Genomic DNA, 18,615 nt, shown 5'->3' with positions numbered 1-18,615 from the left:
AGCTGGCATTACGGAAAACAGTAACGATCCTTGCTGGAATCTCTCAACAAACTCTACAACAGTCTTCTTTTTTAAAACAGCCCTGCATACGGACATGCCCCGTCCCCCGACTGAATCAGAGATCTGTTCAATGCATAGGAGACCCTGCTCCAGGGAAAGCAGTAAGTTAAATTATAGATGGTCTTACCAAAAAGTCAGGATAGAAAGATACCAAAAACCACATCTGGTTAGAAATAATATTTATTATTCCCTCCCCCCATGTACAGATTACTTTTCAGAAACAGGAAGATATTATCCATGTGTTCATCAATAACAGTTTGTAGAAAATAAACGTAATTCCTATCTTGTCAACAATATAGTTCTATCATTTTTTTTAAACAATAGCCATTTTATTTTTCCATGTTAGTTCAAGAATAGCTTCAAGTTTTATGTTTCAGATCAAATCAAGACAATCTTTGTTTCTAGGTAATTTCCTGACAGAGCCCCTCCCCCCAGCCCCTAAAAAATTCTATATCCTAAGTGATAAACTCTTCTTGTACATTCAGCAAACTTTATATTGGAAAAGAATAACTGAGATAGGTACTTACTCTCGTGCACAGTAATAAATCTAGCTGAGCTTCTACACCTTGCTTTGCAATGATGTTTACATAAAATAAATCATATCTTATCAAGTTACAATGGTAATTTCTTGAAATGTAGTTACGAAAGCTATACACTTAATCCACTGAAATTTCCTTCTGATTTCTGAATCTGTAATTAAACCATCGCCATAAGGAAAAGCTTCATCCCAAGAAGATGTTCCCCCCTTTTCCTCAGCTATTTCTCTCTAAAGGCTTGAACCCTCTCTCAGATCATGTAAAGGGATACATTAAAAGCACAGGAAAAAAATGTTTTAGCTCGCTGACATAATGCCCTTAAGTTTGCTGACATAATGCCCATATTTTAACTTTAAAATGTAAAATCAGAGTTAAAGCATCACTTAATTCATACAGTACATTGTTCATTAATCAACAGTGTCCCACCAACTCAGAAGTTCCCTAAACTGGTTGTCTTCTCCGCATTTAGTAGGTTTATAACCAATGACTCAATCAAAGAATGTGCTTGTAATAGGCTGCTGGTTTAATTCTAGAATTAGAAGTTTCAATCTTGGGCTATTTCCAAACACAGAAATGCTACAAGTGGCATATGAACTATTAATTTTGTTTCCCATTACCTACAGGAAGAATTTGTTCAAATAAAATTTTACAAGACAAAATGCAAATCTCTATACCTATATATAGATGTATACATGTATATATTGAACCTAACTAAAGTTTATAAGCAATACTAACATAGTTCTGGTTACACATTCCTAAAGACTTAGTAACTGTTTTAAAGATATATGTTATAAAGAGGCTTATGCAAAAGGCAAAAATTAAGAAACAACATGATCTTTGAGGTTTTCAGTATTACTTCAAAAAAGCTGCTTCTATTCCCCATATAAGAAAACTGTGCATTTATCTTAGAAAAAAAATTATAAAAAGATAATGGTATCATGTAAAGAGTTCACAAAAACTATACTGTATATCCCATAAAAGTCATACCTATTTAAGGTAAATCACGATTATGGTTTATATTGTATTACAGACATCACCATCACCTTTCCTCTTTAATAATGAGAGGGTTTAACTCTGTTTTAACTTAACTAGTGCCACAGAAATTCAAGTCCCAGTAGCAACAAGTTAAACAAGGTTACTAAAAAATAAGGCATTCTGCTCACATGTCATTAAAGTAACAGGCTGAGTATAGTATAATGGGATCTTTTCGTTTTTGTAATTTTATACAATCCAAAAATTATATAGAAGGCAATTTTACCCAAAAATCCAATTAATTGCTATCTACCAGGGCAACAGAAAAACACACATAAAAATCCTCAACTTTTTGGCAATTTTCTCCAACTGCCATAAAGAGGCTGATCTTATCTATTTAATAAAGCCCAGTATCAGAAATATGGATGAAATGTCTCTGACTATGCCATTTCTAAGCCTGTAGGTCACACACTAAATATTTTTCAAATTATAGATTAAATCTAATTTGACAAAATCCCTGTAGTGTTATTTAGGGGGAAAAAAACAAGTGGATTCAGAACACACTTGCACACCCACACTCACACACACAGGCACACATCAACATATTCAACTGTTTTCTTAAACATTGGTTGGTTCTCCAGAAAGACTCCAAATATTTATCATCAAGCTACAGCATGTGTGTAAGGGGCAGCAATGCAACTTTCTTAGCACAAAGTAAGAATGTGAATGAACTTTTAAACAACTAGTACCTGAACCAAAGATTTTGCCAAAGATGAACTCTGAAATACATGTTTTTTGAAATCTGGACTCAACTGCCTGTTGCACTTGTACATTAAGTGTTGCTTAGATAAACAAAAATAGAGCATAAATTCATTACTCTACTATCTAAAGATTTAAAGCAATGGTTATGTCATCAACAGGTAAAATGCACCTAATTTGGGTCTTTTGACACCTCTTGTTTTAAGTTTATTGTATGATAAAGTTCTTCACAGTTTAAAATATTGTGAAGAAATATATTTATATATAACTATATTCACATAGATATTATGTACACATACTATGTATTTAATGTACCCATAAACTTTGAATATGTGTGTGCCAGAAGGATAACCCACACATACGCAGGAACCCTGAATAATAGATTGGTGTGGACTGTGAAATGATTTCTCAGAAATGCATAGAAATAAAAAGAGTATTATTATGAATAATTATAATAACAAAACTTTTACCGTATTTACATAGTGCCTATCTCCCAGGAGGTAAATATGCTTTCTAGACATTCGTCAGCATCTCTGTGAGGCGGGGCATTGGGAACACGATCAAGTCTCATTTTCCACAACCGGCGAGCCTGTCCAGGACCACGCACTTTCACGGTGGCAGAATGGAGCACAGACAAGGAGGTTTCCTAACTTGCAAAGTCTCCAAACACCAGGTCAAACAGTCTTGGGGTGAAATCAAGTTTCCATTTTACAAGAGAACTTCCACCACAAAGGATTAATTTTTAAGTCCTCATATACTTGTGATTGTGCATTACATGTGTACCACAGGAAGATCAAAACAGTTTTTGGTTTTGGCAGATGAAAAAGTCTAACATTCAGTGTGACTATAATTCAGTGTAACTTCTCCAGTTTAAGTGCAACACCGCTGACTGGTCTCCCGGGGAACTGCGGTCAATGTCTAAGCATGGCTGAAGAAATCTCAAGCAAACAGCTGCTGCCTGGTCACAGAGGCAGCCTGCAGTCTCATGTCGTCTTAGAGGTCTCCCCTACCTCCGCGTATGGTACACACGTAAAGAAGCATTTCCGCACAAAATATACAGTCAGCATCAATCAGTCCATGTTTAAATAAACCAAGGCCTTAGGGGTGAACTTTAAAGGCCAAGAGCTCCTCGGAGTGCATGTTGTTTAAAGATCGAAGATCTGGCAACTTTAGAAGAAGTTTTGTAAAAATAGAGGCCTCGTTTGGATGGTTTTTCATGATTAAGGTCCTTAGGGCGCGGATGAGCGTTTCCTGCAAAGCCTCCACAGAGTTGACGTTTTCTATCCCGGATCGATCTGAGGGAGAGTGAGGAAGAGAGCAAGATGGAGGAGGACATGTTATTAACATTAAATACAAATATAATCCGTGCTGTCGGTCTCATTAATGAATTCAAAACAAGGTTTTACACATTGGAACAGAGGCAAAAGATAACTGACGGAATTTTTTAAATCCCAATGGCAAATTTTTGTAGCTATTTATTATAAAAATATATATCACATAGTGCATTTGATAAATCAGAATTCTTTATAGTGATTAGGTATCTGCTCACAAAAATCTAGAGGTTCTGATTTTTAAAATTAGATGCTATCTAATTTCAACTGCTTCTGATTGGCAAAATGAAATGGGTCATGTGGTTTAGCAGTGTATTTTCATCTCATGTGGTACATACCACACTGGCACGTCACCGTAGGTGGCAGGCACCTGGGACCCATGAGTGGATCCCTCTCCCCTTGGGTGGGCCAGACTCACTCACTACTAATGAATAAAACATTGTAGAAAAAGCGGTGGCTTCCACCTTAGGCAAGCTCTCACTTGCTTGCCCTGAGGAAAGCCGGACGCCATGTGAGATGCCCTATGAAGTGGCCTGAGAGCGAGGGAATTGAGGGTGGTCCCCAGCCGCCAGCCAGCCAGGAACTGAGGTGCTCAGTCTAACGACTGCAGGGAATGACTCCTGCCAACCACCACGTGAATAAGCCTGGAAGCAGATCCTGCCCTAGTGACTGGAGCCTTCATGTGAGACCACAGCCTGCCCACAGCTCGACTGCAACCTCCTAAGAAACCCTGAGCCAGAGGCACCCATATCCTAACCCTCAGAGATAATAAATGTATGCATTTTTAAGCCACTGAGTTTTCGGGTAATTTGTTGTGCAGTAGTAGATAACTAACATAGTATGCAACTTTATTACCTAGTTATATTAACTTGCATTCACTTTCACTTAGCAGAGACTGTGTTTATTGAACTCATCATACAAAAATATTAACAAATTAGTGATTTAGCATAAACCAGCAATAAAGGAAAGTATCCTTAAATGAGCTGAACTTATGTTGTTTGCCATGGACTTTTTTCATCAGCATGGGCCATTTCTTCCCTTTACAATAGGAGACCATAGTGCACAAGAAATATTCAATGGCTCCAAGTATAGGGGGTTGTAATTAACAAGAAAAGGACTTCTCCAAGGAAGCAAAATTCTCTGGCCATTTACACCCCTTTTTTCATTTGTTTTACAAGGAAATCAAGGAGGTCTTACATTATAACTGATAGCTGAAAAACGTTACTCGCAATGCAAACACTCAGAACAAGGACTAAAATTTAATAGTAAAGGGGGGGAAAGTCTGACTAACTTAAATGCAGGAAAAACTGATGAAAATAGTTTTATATTACATTTAATAAAATTTGGATTATGACGACAACTGTGTGCTAATTCTTACAGGAAAAGAAACAAATTGAATGCCGACTACTGGCTGGGGGGCGGACGGAGTCATGATTTATCACACAAAATTGTGAGATGGACAAAAGATCTCTTTTGACACTTGACTCTGGCCATACCATCATAAGGGCCATCTCTGCAAAACTACTTAAAGCTTTCAATCATGCTTCCAAGACTCTCCTTGCCCTTAACGTTCAAGTAATTGTTTTCTTTAACAGCCTTGCAATTTACTAATTCATTCGCCAAACACTTATTCTGTGATGGGTGCTAGGGAATTAGCAGTGAACATAACAAACAAACCAAAATTCCTTCCTTTAGAGAGCTCATATTTGGACAGAAGAAAGTAACAGGTTTACATAGTATCATCAGTAATTTACAATAACAACTGGGAAAGAATGATCCCCACAAACAAAATAATCTAGATGGCAAAGAAAGCAACAGACAGGAAGTGGGAAAGGACATGCGAGTTAGTATTATACGTGGTTGGTCCTCCAGTGAACATCTTGTGTTTCGGTGACCTATGCTTATGTAGTCAACCCCCTTCGGGGAAACAGATGCCTATACTGTACCTAAAAATGTTAATCATATTAAGTTTTTCTAAAACCATGCCTTCACGATTTGAAGGCCAGAGGACCTAACTACAAATCTAGCTGGATCATACAACATGATCCTCTAGAAACTGCAACACTAGAACGCACAGAATGAAATGGAAATTCCCCTTCCAAAGGATGCCCTAAGTGCTGTACTACTACCTGCAGAATTCAGTTCATGATACGGCTTTCTACTTCCTTAATTATCTCCCAAGCTTGTCCTCCTCACCAACTGTGCTCCTGATGCATATTCACTTCCTACACGATGGAAGTTAAGTTCCTTCAACGGAGCCTCCATAAGGACAACTGAAACCCACATCCAGGTGAGCCCTGGCCTCACACCCACAGCCCAGTCTCTAATCTTCAACTGGAAGTGACTGCGGCCATTACACACAACCTGAAAAAGAATTTACCTTCCAGGTGTAATTCCTCTTCTCTCCATGGTATCAAGAGTCTTCCAATCTCACAGGCAAATAAATACCGTGCTTGAGACTGCTCTCTCCCTTAGGAGCTAGAGCTATTCTGTTAACAAGCGGTAGAGTGGGAAGCCTTCTGAAGCTAGACTAACAGGAGTTCAAATGCCTGATGAGCCCATTATGAAAAATGTGACCTTGGGCAAATTATTCAAGCCCCCTGTTCCTCAAATTCCTTGCCTGTCGTAACTGAGGATAACATGTCCTAGCTCACGTCCAAGGTCTGTTGTGAAGACAAAATTATATAATGAGATCATTAGCTAGCATTTCTTTGGACAACCACCACCAGAACAGAACAAGAACCAGAAGGCAAGTGTAGATTCCAAGAAAAACAAAAGCTATTTTGAATATAAAGCAAACTATAATGTTGCTTAATTCTAAACAGTTAACAGAGAATATAAATAAATAACCCATGTTATTTATGGAACATGCTTCAGAAAGGGCAGGTTTAGGGGAGAGTCTGTGTTGCCTTGTTACCCTTTCAGTCCCACCGTGAGAACACTATGAGCACTATTCACGTGATCATATTACTACAGATGCTGATGTTTCACTGTTCAATTTTTAGAATCAACTGATAAATAAAGCACGGAAAATAGTCACATTTATAGAACAGAACGTAAATATTTTCATTCTTGACAATGTAGAAGAAATGTTAGCGCAGAAGAAGCCAGGATGTGGAGAAAGGAGGGCCCTGTGTCCCTGGATGGTGAGAATATTCTATCTAAACTATCTGACAGGTTATGAAAGAGTTGAGTGAGCAAAGACTGCGAGCATGTTAAATTTATAAATAAAACCAGTAAAGTAGCAGAAAAAATAAAACATAAAAATTGAGGGGGAAAAGTGAGAGGGAACTTTTTTTTTTTAATTTATTTTTGGCTGCATTGGGTCTTTGTTGATGCGTGCGGGCTTTCTCTAGTTGCGGCAAGCAGGGGCTACTCTGCGTTGCGGTGCATGGGCATCCCATTGCGGTGGCTTCTCTTGTTGTGGAGCATGGGCTCTAAGCACACAGGCTTCAATAGTTGCAGCACAGGGGCTCTAGAGCGCAGGCTCCGTAGCTGTGGCATGTGGGCTCAGTAGTTGTAGCTCGCAGGATCTAGAGCGCAGGCTCAGTAGTTGTGGTGCACGGGCTTAGCTGCTCCGCGGCATGTGAGATCTTCCCGGCCCAGGGCTCGAACCTGTGTCCCCTGCATTGGCAGGTGGATTCTTAACCACTGTGCCACCAGGGAAAGCCCCGAGAGGGAACTTTTATTTATCAGTTACATCTACTAAATAAAAAGAGGTACAAGCGTAGTATTTACAGTTGGGTCAGCAACCATCAGAACAATGAAAAGAAAGATGGTTAGAAATCTAGTTCTCTGAAGAACAGGCTAGGAATAGAAGAAGGAAGGCTTTCCATTTTATACTCTTCTATAGTTATGGAATTTTATTTTCCTGCTTTAAGAAAAGAACAATATTGTTCTTTAAAAAAAGGACAACAGTTCTTTTTAAGTGACAAAGCTTTAAATTCGACATGAACACTATCATATATTTAAGTGAAACAACATATTTTAAAATGCATGCATGCTGTGTTGCCTGTGTATCTTCATATATAAACACAACACAAACAAGAATCGCTTACCATCTTTTACAGTCAGTCTCTCCCCTTTGGTACTATCTATCAATAAGCAGGCAAATGGACACATGGATGGATGGGTGAATGGAGAGAGGCAGACCCCTAATGCTAACAGTGGTCTTTCTTGGTAGTGATATTATCATCTTTATTTTCATCTTAATGTTTTCTAATTTCTCAAAGAACCCATATTATTCTTATGATCAGATAACAAAAGAAGGTTTTTTCAAAATTAAAATTTGAAAGATAAAAATCATGTTCCTGGTGGAAAATACAACTGAAGTAGCACGGTTCCGGCAGAGAGCTCCCCTTTACCCCTTGGCCTTCTTTTCTTCCCCTAACTACCTCGGGGACATAGCCCCTCCTTCCCCCCTCCTCTGCCACAACCTATTTCAGAAGAGTTCACTCCACTGCCTCATACCTGGAGTTATTTCAACAGCCTCTCGACCTGACTCTCCAGCTCTGATGACTCACCTGTCTAATTCACCCAGGACAAAAATGCAGAACTAAGGTTAAAGCATCGCTTTGTTCATGCCAGATCATTCCCCTACTTACGAAGTTACACTGACTTTCCACTGCCCCATATTTCAGTTAAAGCTCTTCTGTTTAGCTCGCACAGCTGTCACTCTGTAACCTGGTGCTCCCCTCACCCCAAGCCTTCGGCCCCTCCTCCTTGATGTGCACCCCAGGCTTTGGCCCCGCTCCATGCCATCCCTCACCTCTGGCTGGGAAAACCTAATACCCCATCCTCCCCACAAAGCCTTCTCAGGTGACTTCATCTTCCTTCCTACACTCCTACCTACCTCAGTCAGAACCAAGCAGTTTAGTAACACAAAGCTTTCTGTGTTGGGTCTGTCTCTCCAAATGGAACACAAAGCTTGTGTCTTAATGCTTGTTCTGTCTCCCCCGAGCACCTAGCACTTAAGGCATATTCATCAGATAAAGAAGTTACCAAGCATGGATTACCTTTATTTCACAATTAAAGATTTAGTAATCTGATGACAACTCAAACCATTACTAATTACTCATGAAGAGACTGCGAAATGGTAGGTAAGTGCAAGAAGCATTACAAGGTTACTAAGAAAACAGGCATCCCTCACTGACAGTCCATCCAAACTATTCCCATAAGTGCATTTTTAGCTACCCAGGTAGAGCTGATCAGAAAAGGTAGCCAAATAATGCTTGCAAATGGCGTAAGTTTTTTTTTTTTTTTTCTTTTTGCGGTATGCGGGCCTCTCACTGTTGTGGCCTCTCCCGTTGCGGAGCACAGGCTCCGGATGCGCAGGCCCAGCGGCCATGGCTCACGGGCCCAGCCGCTCCGCGGCATATGGGTTCCTCCCAGACCGGGGCACGAACCCGTATCCCCTGCATCGGCAGGCGGACTCTCAACCACTGCGCCACCAGGGAGGCCCTGGCGTAAGTTTTTTATACCACTGACGTGCAACAGGCCCTTTAAGATATACAAAGAGCTTCCTCTCCTTAAGGATGGCTGATGTAAGAGTTACTGACTTACAGTCCAGCCACATAACCAGGGGCCACAGCTTATACTTTACAACCCTCACAGTGTTCAGCACAAGGTCTTTTACGCAGTAGGAAGCAAATGGGAAACTTAAAGTAAGTCATATCAATATACTGTCTAGGGCTTCCCTGGTGGCGCAGTGGTTGAGAGTCCACCTGCCGATGCAGGGGACATGGGTTCATGCCCCCGTCCAGGAGGAGCCCACGTGCCGCGGAGCGGCTGGGCCCGTGAGCCATGGCCGCTGAGCCTGCGCGTCCGGAGCCTGTGCTCCGCAACGGGAGAGGCCACAGCAGTGAGAGGCCCGCGTAATGCAAAAAAAAAAAAAAAGAAAATACTGTCTAATTCTCAACAAATGGTTTAAAATAAAGTTAGCGATACCTAAAAATGGCTGGCAGTTGTTTTGTTTTGTTTTTTTTTTGCTGTACGCGGGCCTCTCACTGCTGTGGCCTCTCCCGTTGCGGAGCACAGGCTCCGGACGCGCAGGCTCAGCGGCCATGGCTCACGGGCCCAGCCGCTCCACGGCACGTGGGATCTTCCCGGACCGGGGCACGAACCCGTGTCCCCTACATCGGCAGGCGGACTCTCAACCACTGCGCCACCAGGGAAGCCCTGGCTGGCAGTTTTTTACATGTCCCCAAGAAAGTCACTGTCTCAATTTCCAATTTGCTATCGGGAATCATTTCTGCCTTACTAACTACTGTCTGAGTTGAAATACTTTGGTCAGAAATAACTGCAATATAATGCAAGGTGGCAGGGAAATTTGGAAACACCATCAATGACTCATATAAATAAACATTAAATGATAGGACTCAACAATCTTGGAGGCTCCCACGGTACAATCCCTTCCTTTCACAGGATAAGGAAACCGAGACCCAAAGAGAGAAAATTACTTACCAAGTCACACAGAAAACACAAAACAAAGTTGGGTGAAAGCCTATAACTCATAATTGTCTGATTTTTGTAACAAAACATAGTAATACATCTTGATACTTGTAATATTTTCAAGTAACCCACATAATATTTTAACTAAAACTTAGATTCATATTATAACCCCTACCTAGAAATACACAATGTTCCAAAAAATAAATCCATGAAATAAGGCTTTAGACTCGTAAAAAATTATGAACAAAAGCTAAAGACTAAGAGTGGTATATATGAGGCCCAGATCTAAACATCCTTTTATCCCTATACAGCACTTTTGACTTTTACTGCCATGATAAAAAAAAAAAAATTAATTATGCAAAAATAACAGATTCATAGTTTAGCATCTTTCCTAAGGCCTTCTCCCCTCTACACAGCTTGCTGGAACCTAGCCAACTGCCACCTTCTCCCCATTGGTCACTATATTCCAGGTGTTGCACAATTGTCAACCAGCTTCCTTACCTGCAGAAACCAGGACAACTGCTGTAAACAGACTCATCTCTTCATCACTAAGTTGGAGGGCATTTAGCTTCTCACTGAATTCAAACATAGAGTTTAGCAGATCCCCTGCTCCCATTGAGTGTAAATCATCCACACTATACTTCTTTCCACTTAAAAAGGTGACAGTACGTTCCTTTGCGTCAAATAATGATGCAAACCGTACCATTAAAACCTGGAAAAAGAAAAAGACTTAAATGTATCTGGAGAAGTTCAACAGTAATACTAAAAAATAACTCAGTATTCAAGTCAGTTAAGAGACATCCTACACATAAAAAAAGAGTTGTAGAAGAAAAACTAAGTTTATTTTTACCCAGAACCATTTGCTTAAGATAAAATCTCCACCAAAGCGATAAATACTCTAGGAAGAGCATCAAAAAAATTCCAGCCACCGGTGGCAAAATACTCAAGTCCTGTGATACTCTGAAACTATTAATAAAGATTCTGAAATGTAAATTCAAAATTAAAGCAGGCAAAAAAAAGCCCCAAAACTGAAATTAAAGCAGGCAATAATGCCAAGAAATTTGAAACTGGGCCTTGGCCAAAGGCATTTAGCAAACTCTTTAAGCTACCAAGTGTATCATATGGTCTCTAAGCCCTAAGTAAAAAGAGCAGTATTTCAATGCAACAACACTTGGAAACACCCAAACACCAAATGCAACCAAGGCAAATGCAGCAGACGAACTCCAATTAGTCCATTTTAAGAAAGCATAACCCCAAGAGACAATACACAAAGAAAACTATGATAGTAGGTGCTCCAGACATCAAGTTATAATGGAAATCCATACCAAACCAGTCAACAACAGCTAACCTGCAGCACTCCCTCCACTATAGTAAACGGTAACATCTAGGCCACATATTTCTCTCATAACCAGAGGAACACTGAACAAACACCTGCCCTTTGCAACGCTCCCAAGCAAAGACTTGTTTTACCCAAGACAACCCAAAAGAGAGTAAGCCTTCTAAGAAGATGGTGCTAGCTCTGCAACACAGCAATCCTCAGACAAATCACAAGGAGAAAAGAACACAAGTCCTGGAGCGTGAGATTTGTGTTCTAGTCCTGACCATGTTATGAATTTACTGGTAACCCAGGAAAGAAAAGTCTCTTCACCTCTCTGGGCTGTAGTTATCTAACCTCAAAACTGGGTGAATTTAACTTGATCTCTGACATCCCTTCTGACTTTAAACCTTAAGTCTAATGTTTTCCTTTGAACTGAAAACCCTAACCTACAGGTGTTTCTTTGGAATTCTATCACAGCTATTTTATTTACAAAAACATCTTCTCTGTTCTAGCTCAGGTGCCCCAGAGAATAGACCCGAAGGCAAGGGTTTATGTGGTATGCGCACTGGCACATGTGAAAACAACAGTTAAGAAAAAGTAAGTGAGATGGAAAGGAAAGAGAGTCAGTATCAGAGGACATACTGACTGCTAAGCTGGACACCACCTGACATCAACAACTGAGAGCCGGATCCTGTGGGACCATCCGGGGAAGTGAAGATCTTCCCCCAGCTCCCTTCCCCTGCTGATCAAAGACTGGGCCCACCGGCATCAACGTCCCACCCACCCCCTGCATTTCAGGATAATGCCTACGTGAGTGCTGAGCAAGTGCTGAGACTTCTCCCACCTCAGCAGCAGCAGGGAAGCCCCGGGGCAGACAGGTGAGAGGTCCCTAAGCAAGCACAGCAAGAGGCTCTGTCTGCATCCTACTCAAATTGGCAACAGGGGCTGCCCCAGGCCCAGGCAGAAGGTGGAGAAGCAAAAGTAGCCAAGGATCCTGGAGTGAGGCGAGGCCCTGAAGATCCACAGTGGTACATACATAAGAGATGTCTGAAACCACTCCCAAATATCCTACCATCTCCTAGGAGACAAACACCACGATCTATTTACCCTTCGTGTCCAGTACTGAACATAGTAAACGCTGGGTTAGGCTTTCAGGAGGTGTCTAACTCGGGGAACCCACCAAGTCCACACCTGAAAGCGATTCTGGAACTTGGGAGTTCGTGTGCTGCAAATACAGTCCGTTTGTATTTAAAGTCCTAAGTAACTCGGCCTTTACCTTGTCTTTTCCCAAGATCCTGAGACGGTCATTCTTTTGTTGATATCTTCAGCCTCTGGACTATAAATAGTTGTTGAGAAAAGAATCAAAGTAAAATACTACCTTTGACTTCCCTGGTGGCACAGTGGTTATGAACCTGCCTGCCAGTGCAGGGGACAAGGGTTCGAGCCCTGGTCCGGGAAGACCCCGCATGCCGCGGGGCAACTAAGCCTGTGTGCCACAACTACTGAGCCTGTGCTCGAGAGCCCGCGAGCCACAACTACTGAGCCTGCATGCCACAACTACTGAAGCCCGCGCACCTAGAGCCTGTGCTCCACAAGAGAAGCCACCGCAATGAGAAGCCTGTGCACCGCAACTAGAGAAAGCCCGTGTGCAGCAACGAAGACCCAACACAGCCAAAATAAATAAATAAATTTGTTTTAAAAAAATAAAAATAAAATAAAATACTACCTTGCCCTGTATCAATATTCATGATAAATAAAACTTACCTCGAAAGTCCCAGCCTTTAAAAGGTTGACCTGGTCATGTTGAGAGAGATCTCTGAACCCGGGAATACGCTTTGCAAACTCCACCACTTCCTTCACTGCTGGGGTGAAGCTCATCGAAAATTCTTCCCAGATTTCATGCCCCGATTTATGAGGATCCACATACGGAGACTTATTCATTGGACAAACCTAATACGCACAAAACAGAAGAACTACTGAATTGTGAGAGGTGGTAAAGAAATTTCAAAGGTAGCATATCAATCAATGGAAACCCCATGAATATACCCTCCGACACCAGTAAAATCTATTAATATTAGCACTTTCTCCATTTGCTACTTGCCTTGTGACAGAGAGCCTCACAGCAACCTAACTTAAACAGCAGTTAACTTATCATAAAAGAGGTAGCCTAAGCAAAAAGTACACCTTTCACAAGCTAGTTCAAAAACCTGTTGCACAGGTTTGAGAGTTTATTTTGTAATATTGCTGCCACCTTGCACTGGGTTTTATGGTTTTCAAACAAATTCATACATATTCATTCACTTGATTCTCAACCCTACTACTTAGTCATGGCAGGCATTATAATTACCATTGCTTAGATAAGGAAATGGGACTTTAAGAGGTTTAGTGATTTATCCAAATACAGCTAGAAGTCACAGGCCTAGAGTCCAACCCCACACTTAGTATTTCAAAACTCACTTTTTTCTAAATAGGCACAATTACACTGTTGTAATTTCAAACAGGAAAAGACAGTGAGATGCCTCACTTTTTTAAAAAAGGTCCCTGACCACTTATTTCATATACAATGGTGTGACCACTGGCCTCCACCTGTTCAATTAGGACACAATGACTGGACATACAAGATGTACCTTCTAAATGAGGATTGGGGAGGAAAAAAAATAGGAAGCCAAAGAAGGTATTAGGACACTACAAAGATTATGAAACATACACTATAGACTCTATTAGTAAAATCAGCCTTTAAATTTTCATTAAATCCATAGGAGATCGAGGAATGGGACGATTCTATAACCATGGAGAATATCACAGATCAGAACCTAAATGCTTACACATTTTCTCCCTCCTTAACAGAGCCACTAAGCCTAAAAAAATATGAGGCTACCTTCCAGATCCATGGAATCAAATACCTGTAAGTGACCCCAAAAAATCTAACATTAGGACTGGGGTAGAGTCAACTATCTTGAAAATGAAAAAAGAAGATTTTAATTACCTGGCTGTAGAAAATACCAAGCACTATCAAAGGATCTCATTGTGTAAACTGGAAGTGCCACGGTACTGCTGTTTTGGATGAAATTTGGGCTGAATATAAACAATGTACTTTCACGTAGACTATTGAATTTGATGAAAACACTTAAATGATATGAGTAACATTAACTCATTCCATAGGATGAAGTCTGAGAAAATCCTTAGAAACCAGCAAATTATATTAAACTATGACTAAATTTTCAAACAACGAAACATCCATGTTCTATATCCACAGACCTTTTTGCATTATAATGGTTAAAGAAAACACTTTCCTTCTAAATCAAGGAATTACTGACCATGGCAAGCTAAAAGATCAGCCCTCTGAGAAAATCCCAAAGCTAGTAAGGCAATGATTAACCTGAAGGCTTCAAGTTTTGAAAGGATTTCTAAGAATTAAAGGACCAATTCTTCATGATCCATATTTTACATAAAATCCTAATCCCAATCATAGTACCAATCAAATAACATGCCTGTACCTAGCTCTGTATGAAATCAGCTCATTCAACTAATGATGTTTATTAAAAATATTTGACCTAAAGTACTGCGCAAAATTGATTCTGTAAATCTCTTAGGTTTTCTGACACCCCCGCCCCGTCCTCTGAATAAAAGAAAGCCTTCAAAGCTTTCCTTGATACAAAGTGAGCAAAAAAAGTGATTTCACTATACCAGATGCATTCTCCCTCCAGTGTTGCACAGGTAACTATTCTTGTTCTCATTCTGAGAACATCCATCTGTGGAAACTCTATCACATACTCTCTGAGTATGAGCATTGGAGAAGTTCACACAATGTCCATTTGCAATACAAATGGCATGCGCATTGGCGTAATGCATTACGCTCCTCCCTTTGTACTGTCCACTGAGGTGCTGCCGGCTCTCACTACAAGGAAAGTGGCTGCTGAGCCCACTGCCACAACGCTCATGATTCAAATTATACTGCTCCATGTTCTCAGGAATCCGTTCTCTCTGCGGCTGCATGGTCTCTGCCGAGTTTTCTCGCTGCTCCTGATTATACATAAAGGTGTCCTTGTGCGCTCTGGTTACCATGCCAATCACTTCTTCCTTTGCAAAATCCGAAGAGGGAGAAGAGCTTTTGATGTTTTCTTGCTCCAGCTGGGGCTTGGGTCGCAGCTGTTCCTGGGCTGGTAAAGCTGTCTGTTCATGATGTTCTACTAATTGGTCATTCTGTAGATGACCACTGAACTGGCTGTTCATCATGGTCTTCATCGCACTCTGCATCTCAATTAGCATCCTCTGTTTTTCACGCTTAGGGATACGACCAAACCGAACAGCTATTGAAGAAAAAGATATTTAACATCTACATTCTAAATAAGACCCGTTTATACAAAATAACGCAAAACTGGCTCTGATAGCTATAGCTTCTGGTCATATGAGTAAAGAACATCCATTTGCGTCTGGCCCAAATTATCCTAAACTTGCTGGTTATGTTTTTGTGGTACCACAGGAAGTGGGAGCAGGAAGACAATTTTTCGTTTTTCTCTCAAAATAAAGCTCAGAAGATCTCTAGGGTATTTTATAAACAAAGCCTAAGAAAGAAATTTGAAATTAACGAATGAAAATCAGTTTGCAGCAGACCAGCATTACTATACAGCATCTTACTAAGAAAGCTGAAGGCTCTGTTCTCAAGAAGGTACACGTGATTCAGCTACCCACATCCCCCAACGCTGATGGAACCCGTAGGTACAGTCACTCTCTGAATGACCTCCATCCATTCATTTTTGTAACCTTATTCTCAAGACCCAACTAGGAAGGGATCTCCTTTTCCAACTTCTTAAAAGAGAAAATCTTTAAAAAAAAAAAAAAAAAAAAAGAAAAGAAAAGAAAAATCACAGTCAATAGAAATGTAGTTATTGGAAAATAAACTTGCTGGATTTCAATTAAAATCAATGAAACAAAAATAAAATCATTCATCCTGCACTACCTTAGAGACTAGTCTTAGAATGAGTCCTGTTTCCAACGTTCATATCCCTGAGGGGAAAAAGCTTCTTTCCACCTAACGTCTATACAGAGATAATAAAAATTCAATATCCACCCAGCAAGAAAGCCTCACTAATCTAACTGCAGCCTCTGACACTGTTACGACCACAGACGAACAACTGTATCACGGTGCACACTCTACCTATGCTCCCTCCTGTACAACTGGTGGCCATTTTTACTCTTTTTGGGGAAATCATAATATCCATCAACTTTGGATTAGTATTTCTAGTGCTATTAAAAAAAATTTCAGGGCTTCCCTGGTGACGCAGTGGTTGGGAGTCCGCCTGCCGATGCAGGGGACGCGGGTTCGTGCCCCAGTCCAGGAGGATCCTGCGTGCCGCGGAGCGGCTGGGCCCGTGGGCCATGGCCGCTGGGCCTGCGCATCCGGAGCCTGTGCTCCGCAGCGGGAGAGGCCACAGCAGTGAGAGGCCCGCGTACCGCAAAAAAAAAAAAATTTCAAGCAACTGAAAATACAGAACATCAATTGCTGAAACCTGTCATTCAAGAACCTCCTTATTACAACACTATATTTCTGCGTCAATAAGATATTAGAGTAATCTAAAGGACTGCTTAAATGACCCTTCCCTAGATAAATACAAGGTTCATTCTTAGCAATTCTTTTTTTTTTTTTTTGCGGTACGCAGGCCTCTCACTGCTGTGGCCTCTCCCGCTGCGGAGCACAGGTTTGGGACGTGCAGGCTCAGCAGCCATGGCCCACGGGCCCAGCCGCTCCACGGCATGTGGGATCTTCACGGACCGGGGCACGAACCCGTGTCGCCTGCATCGGCAGGCGGACTCTCAACCACTGCGCCACCAGGGAAGCCCTTTAATTAACTCTACGAAGCCAATCCCTCTGAAAACCTCATACTCCTCTATTATGTTACTTAGAACACAATGAGACTATCCAAAAATGATTTCCCAAGAACAACGGACAGAAGAGTCACATCTTCCAGGGACGTCATCCATAAATACTACTAAAGGTCCTGCAAATCACCACAACCTTTATTTTCCACGGGAGTGGATCATGCCAGAAATGAGCAACCACCTCCACTCCAGACCCTGACGTCTCTTTCCATTTTGCATCTCCTTTCAAAGTATTCAGAATCAGTGCCCTAAAAGCACTGTGTCATATCAGGACTGAGAAGTGATAGAGCTGATTCACGTAGGGAGGAATGGGTTCCTCAGGACTGCTAAGAGGTCAGGGAAAAAAGCCAAGGACTCCTATATCAAGAAAAAGTAATTTTTTTTTTTTTTTTTTTTTAGGAAAAAGAAAAAGTACTCAAATTGCATAGGGAAAAAATGGGTCTTTTCACAGGCAAGCAACAAAAAAAGAAGAGAGCTAAAGCTGTTTCTGGGGTGATGATGCTAGAATTTTGACTTGAATGAATTTGGCATCCTACAAGGAATCAAAATGTGTTTTCTAAAATCTGTTTCACCCTGAACACAAGGGGGCCATTGGTAATCGGTTTATAGCTCCGGTTTATGCTGAGAAATAAGGGCCAAGCTCCACGCGCTTTAAGGAGAGCACTCTTTAAACTGGGGACGTACCATCTCTCGACATTCCAACAGACAGACACTTTTTGAAACGACACTGCTGACATCTGTTCCTATTCATTCTCATTATAGAGCAGTTTTCATTCTTCAGGCACTTCTTGTACTGAATGTTTTGCTGAATGCTTCTCCGGAAAAAACCCTAAGAACAAAGGAAGACGTAGCCATCCATTTAAAAACATCCAGATGAACTCCTTGTAAGCGTCCTCCCACACCTAACCAGCCAGGACACTGCTAGCCACCAGGAAGGAACTCTGGCTTAGAGCTGAAGGAAGCAGAATACTGACACCCAGAGTTTAACTGGGTTCTTACCGTCATCAGCAAGCACCTGTGCCTACTAGCCAAGCAGAGCCCTTCTTCCATGCTTCCCGCTGGAGAATCTCAGTACCGCCGAAGACCCCTGCCCACCCAACCCCCATCCTACACTTTACCCTGTTACCAGCCCTGCCTGCCGGCACGCCCTCCAGCTCACATTTTAATCACATACAAATTCCAAAACCCTTGAAACATGAATGACATTTTCAACAAGTTGACAGAGAAATGTGTTCCATACCGTAACTTCCTCACTAGAACTAAGCATTACGTTGGTAGAACTCGGTCTTTCCTGGATTATTACCTGCTG

At 41.3% G+C, this 18,615-nt stretch overlaps 1 protein-coding gene across 1 annotated transcript in view; it reads right to left on the bottom strand.

The window, feature by feature from the left end:
- Positions 1-222: 222 nt before the first annotated feature.
- The window catches only part of NR1D2 (nuclear receptor subfamily 1 group D member 2), a 27,303-nt gene continuing 8,910 nt past the window's right edge, over positions 223-18,615 (bottom strand). Inside the window, exons 4-8 of the mRNA XM_081234597.1 lie at positions 17,991-18,135; positions 15,114-15,736; positions 13,191-13,376; positions 10,610-10,820; positions 223-3,622 (exon numbers count right to left, since the gene is read on the bottom strand). Coding sequence (XP_081090723.1) covers positions 3,426-3,622; positions 10,610-10,820; positions 13,191-13,376; positions 15,114-15,736; positions 17,991-18,135 — 1,362 coding nt within the window. The 3' untranslated portion in view covers positions 223-3,425. The remainder of the gene's footprint in view (positions 3,623-10,609; positions 10,821-13,190; positions 13,377-15,113; positions 15,737-17,990; positions 18,136-18,615) is intronic.

This window comes from Mesoplodon bidens, assembly GCF_964165515.1.
Source record: "Mesoplodon bidens genome assembly, chromosome: 5".
NCBI lineage: Eukaryota > Metazoa > Chordata > Mammalia > Artiodactyla > Ziphiidae > Mesoplodon > Mesoplodon bidens.
Note: the sequence above shows the minus strand (reverse complement) of the source record. Positions and strands in the feature narration are given on the sequence as shown.